The 21788-nt window shown below is 40.7% G+C and overlaps 2 protein-coding genes across 6 annotated transcripts in view; both read left to right on the top strand.

Moving 5' to 3' along the window:
• The first annotated feature begins 155 nt into the window (after positions 1 to 155).
• On the top strand, positions 156 to 15704 carry BIVM (basic, immunoglobulin-like variable motif containing). The gene is made up of 10 exons (XM_048495670.1): positions 156 to 298; positions 3869 to 4441; positions 5707 to 5833; positions 7451 to 7546; positions 7676 to 7780; positions 8599 to 8693; positions 10197 to 10329; positions 11358 to 11441; positions 13031 to 13127; positions 14303 to 15704. Exons 2-10 carry the CDS (start codon positions 3961 to 3963, stop codon positions 14594 to 14596), a joined length of 1512 nt encoding a protein of 503 aa, XP_048351627.1. The 5' UTR covers positions 156 to 298; positions 3869 to 3960; the 3' UTR covers positions 14597 to 15704.
• Positions 15705 to 17233: 1529 nt separating this feature from the next.
• Positions 17234 to 21788, top strand: part of ERCC5 (ERCC excision repair 5, endonuclease) — a 30817-nt gene continuing 26262 nt past the window's right edge. For 2 of the 5 annotated variants that reach the window (XR_007244416.1, XM_048495666.1), the window contains exons 1-3: positions 17255 to 17694; positions 20294 to 20414; positions 21436 to 21611. Coding sequence is in view for 4 of the 5 variants with exons in the window: in XM_048495666.1 (XP_048351623.1) it covers positions 20327 to 20414; positions 21436 to 21611 (264 nt within the window). In the remaining variant the exon portion in view is untranslated. Of the gene's footprint in view, positions 17695 to 20293; positions 20415 to 21435; positions 21612 to 21788 lie in introns of all 5 variants that reach the window. The other 3 variants (XM_048495667.1, XM_048495669.1, XM_048495668.1) reach the window with 3 other exon arrangements.

The following is a 21788-nucleotide window of genomic DNA, read 5'->3' as shown; positions in this document are numbered from 1 at the left end:
TCAAGATAGGCATCATGCATCCAGTGCTTCGTGCATCCAGAAAGGCATCGTGTATCCCGATAGGTATCATGCATCTAAGCAGACAACGCCAGCCTTTTTGCACGCTAAGGATTGGACGTTTGTGCCGCCCAGAAGCCTCCGGGAGTAGGGCGGTGCTTGTGTGAGGCGGCGCAGGTGAGCGCGGGGGCGGAGGCTCGAGCCCTTCGTCGCTTCCTCTGGGCGGTCGCGCGCGCGGTGTGGGCGCGCCACCTCCGCTCTTCCAGGCGCTGCGCTTGGAGTGATGGCCGCCGCTAATCAGGTAATTGCAAGCTGTAGCAGGGGTGTGGGGGAGGGAAGGTTTCCTTTTAGGCCTCGCAGGTAGTCCCTATTCAGAGTTACTCTGTCGTTTCCTTGCTGGGTAGGTTGCAGTTTGCAAGCCTCTTCTGCGTCTGGCCCCTCTGCAATGAAAAGAAGAAACCTAGGGTGGCTTTCACGAGATGTGTTTTAATTAAACTGCGGAGGAGTTTTCAAGAATTTCAAGAGTTTTCAAAAAATATAAGTGCAATTCTTGGACGCTATACCCTAGCCGTGATGGCTAAGTGGAACCTCCATTTTCAGCGGAAGTGTACCTCAGTGCCAGGTTCTCCAGGGAAATCAGGGTGACGTGACTATGTGTGCCTAAAAAGTTTGGGTCCTGGAAACAGGATGGAGAACTGTGTTGACCCTTGCAACCTGGTGTGGCTGTTCTGATGCAGTTGTGATATTTCCTTCTTCTGACCCAAGAGCCTTTTTCTTGTTTAAATAAGTTTTCAAAATGCAGCCTGTCTTCTATACACCCCCCTGCACATTATTGTTATTGTGTAATTTTCCCTTTTATTTGCTTAGTTTAAATTATTTCAATAATATAATTTTATATTTAATAACATTTTGAACATGTATCCTTTTTTCCAGCCCTTAGTCTAGCAAGATGCACAGTATTATATAGTTGTAAACTCTTTTTGTTCTATGGGAGCTCACTGTGTGACCTTGGACGGGTCAAACTTACTCCACGGGGTTGTTGTGAAGATAAAATGGAGTCATGGAGAATGATGTAAACTGCTTTGGATTCCCATTGTGGAGAAAGGTGGGGTACCAATGAATTAAAGAGACAAACAAAACATACAGTTGGCAGAAGTCTACTGAAAAGGGCAGCCTAAATGTCAAGGAATTGGAGCAGCTTCCCTATGATAAATAAGTTTTAAATAAGTAATCTTCCAACCTGCTTTATCTGAAATGCAACTGTAAACCGCTAAAGTATTTAGGACTTCTTAAGCTGACAGAGGGAAAATGTGTAAGAGGTCATAGGCACAAAAGGTGTATTAAATAGTGGTCAGTCTTGAGAACTTGTGGCTGTTTCTCTGTGTTATAGTGGCAGTAGTCATCCAGTAAAATTGATTGATTCAGGGTAGACACACCTAAGTATTTCTCCTTTTTAAAAAATGAGTAATATATGGAATCTCCTGCCACAGGGTCTAATGAGGGCTGCTAAAATTAGAAGGCTTTTCCAGAAGGATTAGATAAATTCACAGAGAAATCTCCCAATGGCTATCAGCCAGGACTGCTAAATGGAACACTCATAGAATGCTCTGGGTTCATAGGCAGCACCTCTCTGTATCAGATGCTGGAAACAGGCAGAAGAGGACGGCTGTTTTTGTGTGAACTTCCCAGAGGCATCTATTGTGCCATTGTTGGGAACAAAATATTGGACAATGGGTTTGTGAAAAGCCTCTCACTGTTACTTATGATGGAATTGAGACCATAAGAGCCCTGCTGTATCTGTTCAGTAGTCTGTCTAGTCCAGCAGCTTGTCTTACAAAATGACCAACCAGTTACTGCCGGGAACTTACAAAAGGGCATACCTATCAAGGTCAATTAGAAGACCTTATTATTATTTATTGAAAGTGTTTGTACCCTGTTTTTCTATTGTTCATATTGAGGGCAGCCTACAGAGTATAATAAAATCCAGTAGTAACTAATGGCAATAAAATACAGTACAAAAGATATAATAAAACCACACAATATTATTTATTTACCACATTTTCAGGCCTTTTTTCCAAGCAGATACAGTAAAACCAGCTTTAAAAATACTGTGCTCACAAACAATGCAACAAAACACATAAATAGGAAGGAGGGTCAGTGAGAGAATACCAAACAAAACAGAAGCATCTTCGCCTGCTGGTAAAGGGAGACAATGAATCTCTATGGGAAGAAGAGCATATTGTTTTGGTCCTCAACTGAAAGTACCGGCTCTGGTTGCCATTAACCTAGCCTCAGATGATGGGGGACCTGATGAAGAGTCCTTGAATTTGTCCATAGTGGTCATGTAGGTTCGTATGGAAGTATATTTGCCCTAAGCTGTATAGGACTTTAGATATCACCTTGAATTCAGCCCAGAAGCAACTTGGAATCCAATGTAGATGGAATCCAATATAGATGGAACAGGTCTGGGGTGATATTGTCCCTACGACCCACTAGCATTCTGTACCAGTTGTAGCTTCCAGACACTGTTTTCAGGGCACATATCACAATGGTAAGATCGTTTTTGCCCAGGAAAGGCCAAAGCTGGTGACAGGTGCTCCTGGCCACCACCTCTTTATCCAAACAGGAAGGCTAGTACCTTCAGCACCCCTCAAGCTATAAAGTTACTTCTTTAGGGGGAGTGCAACCTGATCGAGAATAGGAGAAACCACAATTCCTGGATCAGTTTTTCCACGCACCAGTCACCCTTCCATTATTGCAAGAGTAAGTTCTCAGGTATTTAGTTCCACATAATTACAAACTGTAGACCAGTAACTAAGCAACATCAGGTAACACAACAGACATCAGGAACAACATCAATTTTTAATTGTGTTCAAAGGTCTTCTGGAATAAAAACAAGTATATTTAATTTTTCTGCTAGACCTGGAGAGATTATGTCTCTGTTATCTCCTGGGGTAGAAAGCTCCCCAGCTTGTGGGCTGCAGGTTCCCACCTGTAAGACTTCAGGTGCTGCCGGTTATCACAGGAAGACCCCATTTCTATCAATTGCAAAGCACAGGAAGCTGTGAATTATAGTGCAAATGCTACTGCCAGAGTTGTTGAAACTGGAATCCAATTTGCGTGTCTCCCTGTGATGCCTCAGTCCCTAATATACTGGCACAAATAATACCTTGTTTGAGGGCACTTTCCAGGGATGTAGCTGCCACTTATTAGAAGCAATTTCCTAACTGCAGTGTCTGTTTTTTCAGCCGCTGTAATCTAGGAGTTGTCCTGGAAACAGAATAAATATGTCTATGGAGAACCTGGATTTAAATAAGATATTCTCATATATGTGAGCAGTGAAGAGAAATGTGGTCTGATCACCAAATGTCTCTGATTTTCTTTAAAAGTAGCCACAAGGCCCTCTGACTTGTCTTTTTGTGCTGTTTCTGTAAGAGATTTCTCCTCTCCTGTGACTATTTTCAGTTGGTGTACTTTACCAGGATTGTGGGGAGAATGTACCACATGCAATTGTCCTGATAAACATGGTCCCCTTTTTGTCTGAAATGTGTGTTTTCAGCCTTGGTGCAATGCATACCAAAAGAGTCCTTATTTATGGTTTGTGGAGAACTGAAAATATGTTTTGCTGCCACTTTGTCTGAAAGGGATGACACAAAAAGCAAAATCAGATGTGTATTTCCCCAGTATACATGGTAATATGTAACAGATGTTAAGGGCAATAGATATTTGGGAATGTTATCCTGCCTCTTTCTTTGTGCCCTGAAAGGTATCCTATGAAGACGAAACTGACCAATTATGCCTTACTGTGCAGAATTTCTGACGTGTGTGTACTGTCAGCTGGAAAATATATCAAGCTCTCTCTTTATTTTAGGAACTTCGAAAATATCTTGGGGATCAAGAGACAGCGATGTAGGCAGTATCTGCTCCATCACTACCAAGAAAACAGATTTCTACGCTCATTCAATGCCTAACGTTGCAGACTCTCACTTTGAGAGTGGTTCTGGAGAAAATGAGCATGAACCTGGAAAAAAGACTTCAGAAGTTAATCATCATGGTACTGTAAAGCCATTTTGTGCTTCAGGTGCCTCCGTCACTTCTTTGGGATCCAGCGGAGACAGGCATTATCCGTGGGGATGTCCCGTGACTCATACCCGAGAAAAGTTTTACACAATCTGTTCAGACTATGCTTTTTTAAACCAGGTCACATCTATTCGCAAAAGCCCAAGTGCTACAGTTAGTGCCTGCTTACAAGACAACGCTGCCTTAAACGCTGGAATTAATTCTTCTGGTTTTATTGGCATTCGAACTGATGTGTCGGACATTGTTTTCAACGAAGATACTAACTTGGAAAGCTTGTCCAGTAGCCTTGGAAAACTTCCACTGGCATGGGAAATAGATAAGTCTGAATTTAACGAAACAACCCCAGATTTGAAGAACAGACCGGGTACGCATATAATGCTGCTTAAGCAATAAAACAACCCCTGAAAATATTCAAAACATGTATTCTGGCTCCTATCACTAATATACATGAATCACCTTTTTAATGATATAATTTTAGTTCTGACAATGTAGATGTGTGCAGTAGTGTTCATGCTCCACAAGTAATCTATTTGCTACATAAAAAAATTAAAACCTAATATGGACCCTGCTTATAGGCTCACAGTCTGAAGAAAATAGAAACAATAATTAGTGACTTGAATAGATGAGCATTTTTTACTAAGTAGGCAGGTACACTAATATGGTAGAGTGGTTAAAATGTTGGATTAGAACCTTGGGTTCAAATCGCCATTCTGCCGTGGAAGGTTACTGGGCCAGTCACCCCCTTTCAACCTAACCTACCACACAGGATAAAGTGAGGCAGGAGAGACTGCAGGGTATAAGTGAAGGAAATAAATAAATACTTAGTTGAGGTCTGTAGTGCTCTTCTACTGTTTTTTGGGGGGGTGGGGTGTTGGTGATGCTTTACACAGTTAACACCTGGCCTGAAAGACTGGCTTGAAAAATTTTGACGTGGAGGTAAAGCAGATAAGGAAGTGGTGTGAAGAACAGGAAAAACAGTTGGCATGTTATAGGAAGGAATTCTGGATTGTGGAGGGTCTCCAGTTCCTTGTCTGAAAGAACCTGACACTTTCCATTAACAGAGATGGTGTTTGTAAAGATTGTTAGGCATGACTGACTTTAATAGTTCACACAAAAGTAATTCTGTACATAATGCCCTTATCTTAGATAATACCGCTGTTCTCAGTTTCTTGTTTTTGGCTGTTATGTTGTGTATTAATTGTCAAGGTTGAATAATATTTAAATTGGGAACATATTTGGGAAATATGTGTGTTGACCTATATGAAAATACAACTCATGATACTATGTGTTTTGCTGTTGTTTTTTCCAATTTAAAGAAGTCTAACAGAATATGTAACTGCTGTATATGTTGGATACCTCAGCAGACTCTAAAACTTAACTGAAAATAGTGAGCCCATAAGTTTTTTTGATCCTCATTATAAGAAGTCTTTAAAATCTATTCAGTGCCTCCTGACTGTCCATAAATCAGGTGTGTGTGTGCATGCGATATGTTAAGTTTTTTGTTCCCATAGAATCTAACTTCTGACAAATTATTACATCAAGGATAAAGACATTACGCACTTAGATGTGCTTTTTAATGTAACTGATTGTCTGGAAGTGGTTTATTTATTGTTAAATTGTATCTTGCAGGCAATATGAAAAAACAAGGAACAAAGAAATTGTCTGTAGAAAAAAAAAGCAAACAATACAAGGAATGTCTGCAACACTATCCCCTGGAAGAAATAAAACAACGAAAAGTGCTAGATCTTCGAAGATGGTAGTGCTCAAATGCTATAATTAATACTACTGCAGAGTTGTGACTTGTTAGCTGAATTCGTAACACAATTTTATTTGTATTGAATATTACTCTTATTATGGGAGAATGTTCCAAAAAGAGGAGCCTCTGGTGTAATGCAGGTGATACTATGCCCGTTAAAATCAATGCATACGTGAGGGGGGAGCAGTTATGAGCATATTGGCCCATCCCCACTTATGCACCATCCCAGGCATTTCAGCACAAAATCCCTGTATGTAGAAAGCATATTGCTGTGGGCTGCCTAGCCATGATCTGGAGTATTCAGAAAACCAGTGTTCCAAAGTGTGGGTGTGTATACTTCCTGGATAAGAGGGCTATGCTCAAAATCTGGTCATGTGTAGCTAGGGGTGGGGTCAGTGTGTTGGTTTTGTTTTCTCTTATATGCTGCTTTTCTATTATCTGCTAGTATTGGGGAGTGGTTTGATTAGGCACCACCTTTTTAAAGCTATAGAAAAAATTGTATTCTTGGCATAAGCTTTCATGTGCATGCTTACTACTTCAGATACCACAAAAACATATACCAAGAATAAAACTTTGTTGGCTTAAAAAAGCCACTGGACTCAGGGGGTTTTTTTAGACCAACATGGCTACCCAACTGAATCTATTTTTGAAGCTATTTTCACGTTTTATTCAATGTTATATTTATTTATCTTTTATAATCTGTGATATAATCTGGTTATGATCCAGCCTGAGTGGACTATAAATAAGATATTATTATTATTATTATTATTATTATTATTATTATTATTATTATTATTATTATTATTATTATAATATCACTGGTATTGTACCCACTCCCCTTCAGCTATTATGGAGAAAATGTATTGTAAACATCATTTTAATCTGGCAATATAGAAGAATCTGGCTTGTTTTTGGGCATGTACAACTTGTTTCCACTTACTTTTTCAGTCTTGTTACACCAGAGTGAGAGGATTTAAAACAAAATGTTTTTTTCCCCGCTGTAATGTAGAAATGCAGGTGTCTGGATGAACTAGTTTTTGTCTCAGTTTGGCAGCCGTGCAAAATATTGGCTTAATGAAGAAGTTATATAATGAATTTTTAATTTAGGATTTTGTGTTTCAGGCTTCTGTCACAGTATGGTTATTTTAGCTGCTGTTACTAACCTTTGTTCAATTAATGCAGTGCCTTATTCTTTCCTATGGTGATGTTGTTCCCGTTTATTCAACATTTGCATTAAAAAAAACCCTCCTGCTTTGATTTCTTATTGAGCTTCTTTTTACCACAAGTTATCTCTTGCTTCTAGATGTATCTATCCTAATATTGCTGTTTTTATAGTTACTAATATGAAAATTCCCCCTGCAAGCTTCCACAAATGTTTTTGTAGAACAGCATAATGTACATTTTCTAGTTTATTTTCTTATTTTGAATTAGAATACTGTTTCTCTACCAAATCATCAGCTTTTCAGTTATGAATTCATCTATTGAACATAAAAGTATGTTGCTCTGTATATTTCAAAATGAGAGCAATTAAATTAGGAAATAGCTTTTCTGGTGTATCAGTTTGTCATTCTAACAACAGCTTGAAATGATTACATTAATACCTACTTTTTTTTAAAGGTACTGCATAAGTCGGCCACAATATAAGACTTCCTGTGGGATTTCTTCTCTAGTGTCTTGCTGGAATTTTCTGTATAGCACAATAGGAGCTGGAAAGTAAGTAATTAATACAAAAACCATTTAAATGTATTAAATTGGAAATAAGCCTTAAGAGGTTCAGAGTTACTTATTAAAAACATCACAAACACTGATTATAATTCTTTATATCTTCATTTTCCTATTCAGTTTACCACCTATTAGTCAAGAAGAGGCTTTGCATATATTGGGTTTTCAACCTCCTTTTGAAGAAATTAGATTTGGGCCATTTACTGGCAATACTACATTAATGAGGTAACATTAATGAGATATATCATGCTATTGTAATTGAAAATGTTTATATTTTTCAGATATTTGAATGGATGTCCATATTACTGTACAGAACTTGGTTAAGTAGATAAAGTCTTAGTGAACATTTTTATTCATGATTAAGCATCGCATTGCTTCTACAAGTGACTGGGTGAGCTGCTGTTTCATCACAGAGGTCAGGGAAATGAAAGTCTCTTATTGGCTGAGTTGCTCGGATTGTATAGAGAGGCAAGACAGGAAAAAGAAATAGGGTCAAAGAAGCTGGGTAACTGAGAGGGCTTGCGGGACAGATGTGAGAAGGAAACAGCCTAGAAATAAAAAGAAAACTGGGAGAAAATGAGCCGAGGGGTTCACAGTACAAAGAGCCGAGGGGTACATCAGTATAAGGAACTGCTGTGATGCGGGCATCTGAAATGTCTGAAGGAAAAAAAAACAGCCCAGTCTTTTCCTGTACCTGTATAGGGACATTCTTATTACAAAGAGACTAAGATTGAACATGTAAGAACACTTTTAAATTTGGCTGTTATGGATTTTCTGGGCTGTGTGGCCATGGTCTCCCAAGAGAAACCCCCTTTACCATGACATGCTTCTGAAGATGCCAGCTATAGATGCAGGCGAAATGTTAGGAGCACAGACCACAGCCACACATCCCAGAAAATCCACAATGAATAGTTGATTTCAGCCACTAAAGCCTTTGACAATATACCTTCTAGATTCATACTGGCAGAAATAAAGGATAAAAATCTGTTGAAGGATCTTTTTTTTTATATTTAGAGGATAAAATTCTGTACTTTTTTTTCCAGGTGGTTTAGACAAATCAATGATCATTTCCATGTAAAAGGATGTTCATATTTTCTTTATAAGCCTCATGGTAAGAATAAGACAGCAGGAGAGACTGGTAAGATCTAATTTTAGAGATCCTTTTCACAATGTATGTGTTGTAATTCAGTACTACCAAAAGGCAGACAGAATAATAGGGAAAGTGTGTGCAGACATAGGGGAAGTAAGTACAGGAGTTTACAAGATATTGTTTCTTGGAAAACTGGAACACAGTGAACCAGACCGTTGGCCTATAAGGTCAATATTGTCTATTTAAACAGACAGAGATCTTTCAAATCACCTACTACCTGATCCTTTCAACTGGAGATGTTGGGAATTGAACCTGGGACTTTTCACATGCCAAGCAGATGCTCTACCATTGGCCCATGGCCCTTCCCCGCAACTTCTCCTTGTACAGTTCTCAGCTTTTTTTTAACTGAACTTTGTTCTTTAAAAGGAAACTTTTCTAGTTGTTGTAGGAGGAAAAGCAGCCATGTTTCCTTCTACTCATTTCTTCTATGGTCCTGTCCTTACCTCACCTTGCACTGCCATGTGAACCATCTGGTAAGCAGCTTAACCAGACCAAGGTGACGTGGGGAAAATGCAGCCTTCCCCCTCCCCCCAAGTTAACCAGGGAGTCAGAACTTCGGGTGGTCAGTGCAAGAAGTGGTGTTCTTATTCCATGCTTTGTCTTAGATAAGATCAGCTTAATGCAGAGACAGCATGATATAAATAACAAGACAATAATAGTGAGGCAAGTGTGACTTTTGTTTTCCTTCAGTATAATACCTTCATGTAAAATAAAAAAAGATGTCAAGGGCAAAGTTGGTAAGTTTTCTGGGTCCTGATTTTGACTTGTAAAATCTTAAAAACTGTACTGTTGCCATGTTGTAGGAAGAATTCTGGATCACGGAGAGTACTGCAGCTTTAAAGGGTCCTGGGACTCTCCCACCCTGCTTGGAGGAGACCGTGTGTAAATTGCCCCCCTCATGTGCTGGGCTAGGGGTAGACTTGAACCAAGTTTTCCTCTGGCAGTTCAGAGGGTTGCTATCGGCACTGAGAGCTCTGAACTAGAATAAATCACAAGTAGTCCACGTAGTATAACATAAACCTGTTGCACTGAAATAAAAATATTGTGTAAAAGCATCGCTGCTGTTTTCTCCACCATTACAGACTTCCTTTCAGTTGAAGTTTCCTTCGACCTGTTCTGGAGGCTAAACAGAATCTTACTGGTTGAGCAAGCATGTAGTTAAAGCAAGCCAGCTAATAGTGTATTTTAATAATGGGTTGGATCCTTTGCCTTTCACTGCTCGCACCAGCAGCACTTGAACTTGTGTGAGATTTCTGGTTATTCCGCTTTCCTACTGCAGATTCTTTTCTGTTGGAGCACAGGATCCTACCCAGTGCATTTTCATATGATCCATGTATCAGAAGCTGTATTTTTATCTTGGAATCTTGTGATACTGTATGTGCTTTATGTTTCTAAGCCCTGTAGAGCGAGTGGTCATAAACAACAATTTAATATCCATAAAAATAATAGGCCCTTTTTGATCAATGTAGACCTTGTTTGTTTCTTTTGTAGCTTATGGAGCACTGTCAAAGCTAACACAAGGACTGCGGGATGAATCAGTAGCCTACATCTATCATTGTCAAAATCATTATTTTTGCCCAATTGGATTTGAAGCAACCCCAGTGAAACCTACCAAGGCATACAAGTAAGAACTACAGGGCCTATCTGCTACTTTTTGAGTCTTCATAGTAGGTAAGAGCAGGTGGAGTCTAATCTGGAGAACCAGGTTTGATTCCTCTCCTCCACATGAGCAGTGGACTCTTTATCTGGTGAACTGGATTTGTTACCTCACTCCTACACATGAAGCCTGCCAGGTGATCTTGGCTAATTGCAGTTCATTTAGAACTCTCTCATCCCTACCTACCTCACAAGATGTCTGTTGTGGGGATCGGAAGGGAAAGGAGGTCGTAAGATGTCTTCTTACAGGAGAGAAAGGCGAGATATGAATCCATAGTCGTCTTCTACTACAGGGGTCTGCAACCTGCGGCTCTCCAGATGTTCATGTACTACAATTCCCCTCAGCCCCAGCCACCATAGCCAACATAACCAAGAATGGCTTTGTGGAATATAGTGGTGAATTGGCCCATGCAGTGCATTTTCAGAAAAGATGCTTAGAATCTCTGGAATCCAAATGTGCTCTTATTCTAGCATAACAATACTTCCATGGGAGGGGACCCATTCTTTCCTTTAACTACAGACTCCCATTCCTCCCCCTAATGTTCTTTAAGATGGTCCCCAGGAACATAGTTTTGGAGGGCACGTTAGGCAGGGTGTTCTGTGAGTGTTGCTGCACTTTTGACTATATCACAATATATCACAAAGTCTAGATCTTGTATAAGAAGAAGAGCTAGATTTATACCCTGCTTTTCTGTACCTCAGAGCAGCCTACAATGGCCTTCCCTTTCCCCTCCTGCCACAACAAACACCTTGTGAAGTAGGTGGGGCTGAGAGTTTTGAAAGAACTGTGACTAGCCCAAGGTCACCCAGCAGGCATCACATGTAGGACCAAGGAAACAAAACCAGTTCACCAAATTAGAGTCCACCACTCATGTGGAGGAGTGGGAAATCAAACCCACTCTCCAGATTAGAATCCACCACTCTTAAACACTTCACCAAATTTATGTGGCGGCTTTTTCTCTTCTCTCCCCCTCCCCCCCCCCCAAAAAAAATCAGAGGGCACCTATTACAGCAAGAAGTTGAACATTGGATACTGATTGGTGAACCAAGCAGAAAACACCCCACCATTCACTGCAAAAAGTAAGTCAGCACATTGTGATGAGCTCACAAGATACATGTTTAGAATTTTTTAGCGTTTTTGTAGAACAGTGCAAAACATTTTAAAAAGTCTTTTCTCAAGAAAATTTTGACTTTCCAGAGTCATGATAAATTTTGTAATTGTTTTACATAAGAAAAAGAGGTGCTTCAGGAGGTAGGTAGCTGGGATTCCACCTACATTCAGTGCTACACATAGAAGATGCCCTGAAGAGGGCTTAAATCCCATTTCAAGATGAGTTGGGAGGCATTTTCTTTAAAAATGCTGCATTGTATACTGTGACTGGACTGATTCCAACACAAGAACCTTTCAGCTGTCATGGGAACCTCGCATCAGTAGAATAGAATAGCCTTCTTCATCAGCAGAACAGTCCTAGGATGTGATTCAGTGTCTTAGCTAGAACATATTAACTAACATAGTTCATTGTTTAGCATTCTCTAAAGGGAAAACCTAGATGCACAAAAATCTTATAAAGGTTCTGGCAGTAGAGAATGGTAAAATTGGTAAATAGTAAATTGATAAAGCGTCAATTTACTTGAAAAACAGGTTGCAGACCTCTGAAATAGGTGATATTGAAGTATTACTCAAAAGAGGAGAGTGAAGGAATTGAGCATTTTCTACCCCTGGGCCCACAACAAGTTTCTTTGTGTCCCTCGTCCTTTTTATTGCAATTTACTTTTAAAAAAATCTCCAATCCTGTTCATAGCCTTGTGCTTGGTTGCAAGGAAAAAACCATACTGTCATATAACCTGCTGAGCTTCTGTTTAGGTCTTATTTTTTCTGTGTGTCCTTAGCACCTGAAACCGTAAGGTACATAGCACCTTTTATCAGCTCTCGCTGGTTGGCCAACTTGGCTGTTGCTCAAAAAATGTGATCTGGCCACAGTAATCTAAGATAGATTACTGTAAAGTACTCTCCATAGGGCTGCCTTTGAAAACGGTTTGGAAATTTCAGTTGGTCCAAAATGTAGTGGCCCACCTTGTGTTCATGGTTGGTTACAGGGATTGTATCACTGCTGTCCTGAAAGATCTGCACTGGTTATCTTACTGTTCAAGGCACCGTTCAAAGTGCTGGTTCTAACCTTTAAGGCCCTAGATGGCTTGGGACCAAGATACCTGAAGGACTATCTCCTCCCATACTATCTGGCCTGCTAGTTAAGATCTGCCTTTCCTCTCAAGCCCTGCTCTCTGTGTCCCCACCTTCAGAGGTGAGGCTGGTGGTTACTGGAGACAGGGCATTTTCTGTGGTGGCACCTTTACTTTGGAACACCTTTCCAATTGAGGATTGCCTGGCGCCTACTTGAGTTTCTTTTAGGTTCCAGACCAAAACACTTTTTTAAACCCCTTAATTAGGGGTTTTATCTTGTTAGATTTTAATAGACTGTTTCTGTTTTTATGCTGCTTACGTCCTGAGGTTTGTTTTTATATTGTCTTTATATTGTGATCATTTTAATTATAAGTCACCTTGAGTAGGACTTTGAAGGGGGAGCATTGAACTATATGTGCATTTTCTACCTTGAAAGATGCATTTTAGCTATATGTGGAATTTGTGACTTTTCCATCTTATTGTACAGGTGGGCAGATATTGTAACTGACTTAAATACACAAAATCCTGAATATCTAGATATTCGACATCTCGAAAGGGGAATTCAGTATCGCAAAACAAAGAAGGTAAGATTGATATACATTAATGGGGAGTTGTGTAGTGTTGACAAAACCTAAGTTGCTTAGCTTTAGTGCCCTGGCAGTGGGAGAAAATAACTGTGTGCAAGACTTAAATGAAGAAAGATGAATAGGTATTTAAGTATTAGGGAGAAGAGTAAGTGCATGTGATTTACTTAATTAGCAAGGAAAAGTGTAAGTGCAAGAAATAAGTAAGGCTAATTACAGTGCTGTTCCTTCTGATATGACTGCATTTTCCATAGCTGAATTAAATGGAAGAGCTGACATGAATAAATTATGGAATTATTTCTTTACAACATTTTTAAAATATTCCCCTTTCAGCAAAAGGTAATGTCACCTGAAGTATCATTTTTCTTTTGGACTGCTTTTGAAGAGTCTGCTGCAACCATGCCATCCGTGACTGTTCTAAAGATATAATCGGTTATCCCAGAATTATTCTTTAACACTCTCTTCCTGGGTTGTTTTTGCAGAATGATGGGAGACCCAGGGTATCCTTTCACCCCAAATCATTTTAACTGACAGACATAGCTGTTCTGAATAATGCTGGACCTTTTATGTCTTTGTTGCCGCATAAGGAAGTACAGAATATTAGCCTGGATCCCATCAAAACTTTCTGCTGACAGAAATGGCCTCTCATCACACACTGCAGCACATGTCCCTGAAATATTTATTTACTTCATTCATGCCTTGCCTTTTTTCTCAATGAGGATCAAAGGTCATTTCCTCCACCTCAAAACAGTGTTTGAAGTAGGTTAGGTTGAATTGAGACTGTAAGACTGTCCAAGACCACCTCATGAACTTCTATGGCAGAATCAGGTATTGAATCCCAGAACTTGTTGCAACACTCCAGCTATTACGCCGCACTTTATGCTCTTGGGAAGAGGGAGCATCAAGTCGTAGCAAAGGAATGGGCTGTTAAAGCTAGTCCTGCCAATTAAGTAACTTTTCCAAAAAGTCTTGTAATATGTAAGATTAATAATGGCCTGCATCCTATCGAAGTTTTGAATACTTTCTCTTGCCTAAAGATCCTTCTTCCTACTTAAATGGCTCCCTCTAGTGGAACAGCCACTTAGGCAGGTAGATGGGAGGACTGTCCTTGAGGCTAAGGTAGGAGATTGTCTGGGTATTTTTTTAAGTGACTTATGTTTTGTCTTGATTTTTAGGTAGGGGGGAACCTACATTGCATTATTGTTCTTCAGAGGCTCCACTGGCAAAGATTTGGTCCCTGGAATTACCCATTTGGAAACAGTAGGTCAGAAGTACAATCCCAGTCCCAGACGCAGGGCCTAGCCAAATCTGAAAGTGAAGACAATATCTCCAAGAAACAGCACGGGCGTCTGGGCAGATCTTTCAGTGCTGGCTTCCACCAGGAGTCTGTCTGGAAGAAGTTATCTCATCTTCATGAAAGACGGAACAGTGGCTTTCAGTGTTACACGGACTATGATGGGAATGACTAAAAAGAATCACTTGTGGAGCTGCTGTTCTGTAAAACATATCCTTATGATGTGGCATGGTTTGTTATGCACGGAGTAGGGAATAGATAGGGATTGCTGAACAAGATGCCATCTTGGCAAGGTTTGTTGCATAAGAACCAGTGGGATAGTTGCGTTTGAGATAAGGAGAGGTGTTTTAGCGCAAAGATAAGCACAGAATATTACACTTACAATCCAGTATAATCAACTGTAGATCTATGTTTTGGATGGTGAAAACAAAACAAATCTAGATCAAAAACACCTGGGGGAAACTTATTATTAGAAGAAATATGTAATATTCAAAGCATGAGATTTGTTACTTTCCAATACTGTTTATTGTCCATGTATTGAACTATGGCAGTAAATGTATAGAGTAAATTTAGTTTTCAGTAACGCAATAAGGACATCATGGTCCACTTCTGAATTTACAAAACACCAAATGTTTGTCAGACTTCTGAAATTATTGAGTGGTCTCGAACTGGTGTCTACAGGAACATTGTTCTGTTTGGCTTAAGTTTGTATTGATTGTCCAGGGGAGGGGCTTGTTAGTAGTCCTAGGTGATAAACCCCAGGAATTGGAGGGTATCCGCTTGCTCTTTTTTAGAACAGGCAGAAAACACTTCACTGCCAGGTGTATACTGGTCTAGCACCTTTTTGTGTGTGTAAACTGAATTTGTTCCACATTTGGTAAGCTGTTTTAAAACCTTCCCACCATCACATCTTTTGAATACCAAATGAGTGACCAAAGTTGCACTCTTCCACTTCACCAACGTGTTTCCGTTTCTCTCATTCACGTTTTCTAGATTTAATTGTGGGGATAGTTCAAGTGCCGAAACACACTGACAACCCCCGTAATATACCTCTTTGGCCAGCACACTGTTTCTATCTTTTCAGTGATCATGTTGAATAGCTTTATTTGGATGTATAATATTTTGCTGTCATAAAAAGAAAAGAAATAATGAAAATATCGGTGGGTTCAAATGTCATCTTGTTTACAACACTTGTCGTGGTCTGTTTGTAGGTCTGCAGTTAACCAAAAACTGGGAACGTTCAGTGTTTTTTCCCCGCCTAATAAAATTGTTTTCTAGTTTTATCATTTGTGGCACTGAACAAGTGGTTTTTCACAAAGCTGTATTTTATTTGCTTCAAGGGAAAGGGACATTGTGTTAAATCTTCCCCTAATAGAACAGACCCTTATTGCAAAGGGATAAGCTGCAGTACTGCAGTCAATGCTCTGTTCACACCCTGAGTTTGATCTCGATAGAAGTCAGTTTCTGGTAGCTGGCTCAAGGTTGACTCTGCCTTCCATCCATCCAGATTTGGTAAAATGAATACCTAGCTTGATCATCATCATCATTTTTGTTTATTACAAGTGTAGACCAGAAATGTAAGCAATCAAAATAATAAAAAGGCTTATCAAACACCATTTCTGAATTACAAGAAGAGAGCATTTAAAATTAGGAAAACACATATAAAACACATTAAAATCCCTTTAAGATTCTGCTACATAATATACACTTTTGGGCTTGCTGGGGGTGAAGTGTGGATGATTGGGGAAGTAATGGCAAACCACCATGTAAATATAGTCTACCTTGTAAATGTGATGTGACATACCTCATGGTGATGACCTGATGCTTGCACAGGGAACAACCTTTATTTTTTTAACAGACAACAAGTAGCTTTGCACAGTATGTATAAAAGAATATTGTTTGTCCAGTTACCTAAATGGCTGTGATTGTCCTCACCTGAGGCATTTTGTCTGGGGTTCTCCCTTTGAAGCCATTTCTGTTTTCATGGAAGAAGAGATGCTTCAGCTTTTTCTGCCTCTACTCCTGTAGAGCTGAAAGTGATTGGGCTTTGAGAACAGGTGATAAATACCTCATGCATTGAATAGACTGTAAACAAACATTCAGGGCTGGATGTGGCCAATGAAGTTCCAACATAGCATTTGAATGGTTCATAATATTGATTTTATAAGCAATTTTTAGGCACATAATCGTGTAAAAAGAGAATGAACAAGCTTATATAAAAAGTTGGAACAGGAGCTATGATGTATGGTACATAAATCTGTAGCTCTGCAGCAGCTATTAGACCAGTTCACTAATTTCTCCTTCAAGCGAAGTGACGTCACATTACTGGCAGTTTCTTCCCTTTTAAGTGAAATGTTTTATCACTCCTCTTGGGAAAGAATGCTATCTAAATGGACAGCTTGCGTCCCAGAGCTAGGCTTAGTAAAAGTTTTACTATCTCTAAAAACTTTAACCTGCATTGAGAGGTAGTGAATATGAACCTTAGACGTCTTTGGTAAGATTACAGCTATAAACGATCATTCTTTCTTGGCTGCAATCAGTACAAGCCTAACACTGCAAGCCTATCCAGTCATTTGAAATCGACTGGATTGCCCTTGATTCTGTCAACATAACAGGAATGCGGGGAGGAATAAGCGGAAGATCGCTGTCTCCTTAGAAAGAGTTAAGTCTGCAAGAGGAAGCCCAGCCAACTCCAGGCGGCGCCCGATCAGCTAGGAAGGCAAGCACTGCAGCCAAGAAGGCTGCAATAAGTAAGAACTACATTTCCCAGCGAGCACTTCACTGCAAGGATGTGCGCAAATGAAACAGGCGCAGACACTCCCCTTACCCCGGAGGGACAATATGGGGATATTTCATCATGGCGGCAATGTAATGTAAGGGAATCTAAGGTGTAGTATTGCTTTAGCTCCTGTTGACTTATTCCGTTTTCTGCTCTTTTAAATCCCTAAGCTGCATCGCTTCCAATTTCCCTGGTAACAGGTCAGGATATCTCACTCCGCCTTCTGTTTCTCCAGAACTGGGCTTGTGCTTTCGTTCCTGTCTCTTTTGTCCTTTCCTCCCTTGTCATAAAGCTGTCTTTTAATAGCACCCGAATTCTAGCTATACAGAATATCTTGCTACATCCCCCCACACCCCCGCTTTTCTTCCAAAGTGCTCAGGGTTGCCTGCGTGGTTCTCCCCTCTTCTGTTTGTATCTTCATGACAACCCCACGAAGCCGGCTAAACTCAGACAGAAAGAGCGGCTGGACCAAGACTAACTTGTGAACGTCACAGGTAAGGGGCAGTTTGACCCTGGATCTTACCAGTTGTAATCTGATCCTCTACTATACAATGCTGACTTCATGTTAACCTTGGTGCCAGTTTTTCGTTGGCGGACCTTTAACAGTGCTGTTATTTATGTACTGTTAGTGTGTGAAATTCTTTATAGGGTAATGATAAAATGACAGACTTTGCCTCAAGGAAGTCAGAGGTTGACATGGAAGAAACAGAGCTTTGAAGGGAAGCAGGGAGCTGTATCTGATTAGGGCCCCTTCCGCACGTGCAGAAAAATGCACTTTCAATGCACTTTGCAGCTGGATTTTGCTGTGCAGAATAGCAAAATCCATTTGCAAACTATTGTGAAAGTGGATTGAAAGTGCATTATTCTGCATGTGAGGAAGGGGCCTCAGTTCTGTTACTTGGAGAATGTGCATTGTTCCTAAGACTTTCAGTGAATCATTGAAAGTTCAAGCTGGGAAGGGGTGAGACCCCTAGAAAGTCTTCAGCTTTTTCTCTTGCCCCCTCTCTCATGGGCAGTTTCTCCCAATGCAACTGAAAGCCAGCCTGACTTGTCCTATCCTTTCTTCCCTATGTTTTTTGTCTGCCCTTTGAAACTTTTTTTAAACGTTTCTAGCACCTGCTACTCTTGTAGTAGTACCTGTACTTTTAGGGAAGCCTCTTGGGAGGATAAGACAGAGGGGAATCCTTTGCCTTCTCTGTCGTGTCTGACGCAACTCTTTTCTTTCCGATGCCTGCTGTTTTCTCCTTTGTTTTTATCAACTTCCTTCTCTCGCCCACTCACCCCTTTGCAAAATGACTGTGTAATAAATGGTCAGAGTTACAGAGTGAAGAACAAATCACTGGTAGGTTGCAACTTGTCACGGGAACAAAAGTGTGTGATTGCGCCTTTACGTTAACATGACATGTTTGGCTGTGCAATTCTGTTTTATGAGAGCTAATGTGAGGAATTATGTTCTTCTTATGTTCTTATGAATTGCCAGCTGTCACTCCTTTGGAAAGCACTAGAGATCCAAGGCATGGCTGTCAAGCTTGTGTGGACTCCTTGACATATGCAGGCTGCTCCTGGGTACTTAGCAGAAAGGAAGGCATTTCAAATGTTGTTTTGAAAGCAAATGCTTTGCGTTTGTTAGGAGATGGGGACCTGTATCCTGGCATGCTACTAAGCAAAATATGGAACTTGCCTTTAACTTAAGTGGCTCTTCCAATGGAGAATTACAGAAAGGCTTCTTAGAATGAGGAACTTTCTCTAGCTTGTAGCAGTTTATGATTAGCTGCAGTGCTATAATGCTAACCATGCAGCTCACGTAGAAAACTCATTGCTTTATTGAGATGAAAGTTACAGTTCTCATGAGTGTAGCTTGGGCCCCTTCCACACATGCAGAATAATGCACTTTCAATCCACTTTCATTAATTGGTTCTTGGTGGTTTTATTAGTGGTCTGCCTGGATCTTGTTCCTAACGTTTCAGAGCCTGTGATTTAGAGGTTGGCATCTTCAGAGATGTATCACAGAGGGAAGTCTGTCTGTGATACACCTCTGAAGATGCCAGCCACAGATGCAGGTGAAATGTTAGGAACAAGATCCACCAGACCATGGCCACACAGCCCCAAAAAACCACCAGAACCAGTTGAATCCGGCCGTGAAAGCCTTCGACAATACACTTTCACAATTGTTTGCCAGTGGTTTTTCTATTAACGCACAGCTGCAAAGTGCATTGAAAGTGGATTGAAAGTGCATTATTCTGCATGTGCGGAAGGGGCTTTGGTGTAAGGGGACATGCAGCCACCAGAGCGGCAGTTAATACCACCTCAGAGCCATTTCTGATCAGGGAAACAGCTCAGAGGGAAAGGCTAGATCCCATCTTCCCCCCGATGCCACTGTCCTGATCCAGCTTGTGACGTTGTTTATGTTTATTGAATTTCTAGACCGCTGTTACCGAGGCTAAGAACCATTAGGACCATAAAAGCACTATAAAAATAAATCATGGCAACCAAGAATATAAACCCAGCGAAGTATGGGATCGATAAATATCTTAGTAACAAATCATAAAGAGGAAAAGGAAGAAGAAAGAGAAGGGGTGGGGTGGGGTGGGGTGGGGAGATAAGATGAGTAGTTCCTGTTGCTGCCTTCAGCCATAGGCCTGGTGGAACAACCCTATTTTGCAGGCCCTGTGAAACTGCAGTAGAGCCCTCAAGGCCCTAGTGTCATCACACTGGGGCCCCTTCCGCACATGCAGAATAATGCACTTTCAATCCACTTCCAATGCACTTTGCAGCTGTGTGGAATAGCAAAATCCATTTGTGAAAGTGCATTATTCTGCATGTGCAGAAGGGGCCTTAGTCATGTGGTGATTGGGTGAATAAGTTCCCCGCCCCTGCTGCGGGGCTAGAGGGAAAGCCAGTTCGTAAAGAGAAACCCAGACTCATGGCCAAACATCTTGTACAGCTTAGCTGTTATAGTAGAACAACTGCATCGGGTTGCGTTGTTGCTAGCTGGAAGGCACATTATGGGGAAGCTCCTTTTGTTGCGTGTGCTTTTCCTAAAAAACAGTCTTTATATTCAGCCCACCAATTTTTTTAAATTGCTTCCGACAGATTTTTTGCTCCTTTTAACTTAACAAATCAAAGATGGGAGTTCAAGGACTTTGGAAACTGCTGGAGAGTACGGGACGACCAATCAACCCAGAAACACTGGAAGGAAAAATTCTTGCTGTTGGTATCCTTTAGCATCGGTTGACCTGGAATTTAATGGTATTCGATCACCTGGGTCACATTTTCCCTAGAAGAGTACCACTAGGGGAGTCGTATCCACAGTAAGGCTGAGATGCATGTGTATTTTTGATTCCTCCTAGAGGTTCTGAGCATAGAAGCCAGCCAGACATGTCCTGCTGCGATTGTTTCCTTGGGAGAAGTCAGCTGTGTAGATAACTGCTCTGCAATTTCTGCCAGTCTTCATCAGAGAAATGGAGACATTACTGTTCTTTACATCTGGGTCATTTCATTAATAGCTGCCTATACATTGAATACATTACAAGGCACTCTTTGTAAAAAGTTAAAAAATTAACCTTGGCTAGCTAATTTAAAAGAAAAATAAAACCTCTATTTGTAGGATTATTTATGATGCATTTGTTTTCTCTAATAATTGAAAGAATTGCTATTATCTGCAGAGGCCTTATTAATCTTAGAAGCTGCACTGTCTTCTTTGTTACTATAGGATGTTCATGCTTCCTTTTGGCCTCTCCTTTTGAGATTTTACACTTTAACAGGGGTAGATGTGTTAACTGGTTGTAGAAAAACAATGAAGAGGCTTGTGGCATCAGAAGGGCAAAAAATGTCTTGTGCAGATTTTTTATGGGCTAGTTCAGGGGTCGGCAACCTTTACCACCCAAAGAGCCATTTGGACCCGTTTTCCACGGCCCCAAAGATCTACCGATCCAGAGAGGCGGCTGTGCACGGAGCCGCCTCTGGTTCAGCCCCTCCGCTCACCTTTCCTTCCAGCGCTGCTCTGGAGGGCTGGAGGGACACGCCCACACTACCCTCCAACCTCCAGGCCATGCGGAGCCGCAGTATACGGCTGAAAGAGCCGCAGGTTGCAGACCCCTGGGCTAGCTAGAGCCTGCTTTGCCAGACATGGGCAGTTGAAGCGTCAAATATAAGTGACTGGCATGCTTGACATTTTTGTATTATAAATGCGTGTTTCAGCTTGTTCAGCTGTCTTCCTATCATGCCCTTCTAAGATATAAGCATTTGGTTAAACCAAGCTATTAAAGGAGTGCGGGACCGCCATGGAAATTCTATCCACAACGCCCATCTACTGACTCTGTTTCATCGACTTTGCAAATTGCTGTTTTTCCGAATTCGGCCTGTCTTTGTTTTTGATGGAGAAGCCCCGCTTTTGAAGAGACAAACTTTGGTATGTCCTTTTAAATACATAAGTTTGGCTGAAAATTCTCTATGGGGTTTACCTCCCAGATGACCTGGTATCTTGTCTTATTGCACATTATAGGATATATAGGAAACATTGCCAACCAAAGTGGAAACATGGACACATCAGTCCTGGATAAAGACTGGAAATGAACCCAGGTCCCTA

This window comes from Sphaerodactylus townsendi, linkage group LG04 (assembly GCF_021028975.2).
Source record: "Sphaerodactylus townsendi isolate TG3544 linkage group LG04, MPM_Stown_v2.3, whole genome shotgun sequence".
In the NCBI taxonomy this organism is placed as follows: Eukaryota; Metazoa; Chordata; class Lepidosauria; order Squamata; family Sphaerodactylidae; genus Sphaerodactylus; species Sphaerodactylus townsendi.
This window is presented reverse-complemented; position numbering and strand designations above follow the sequence as displayed.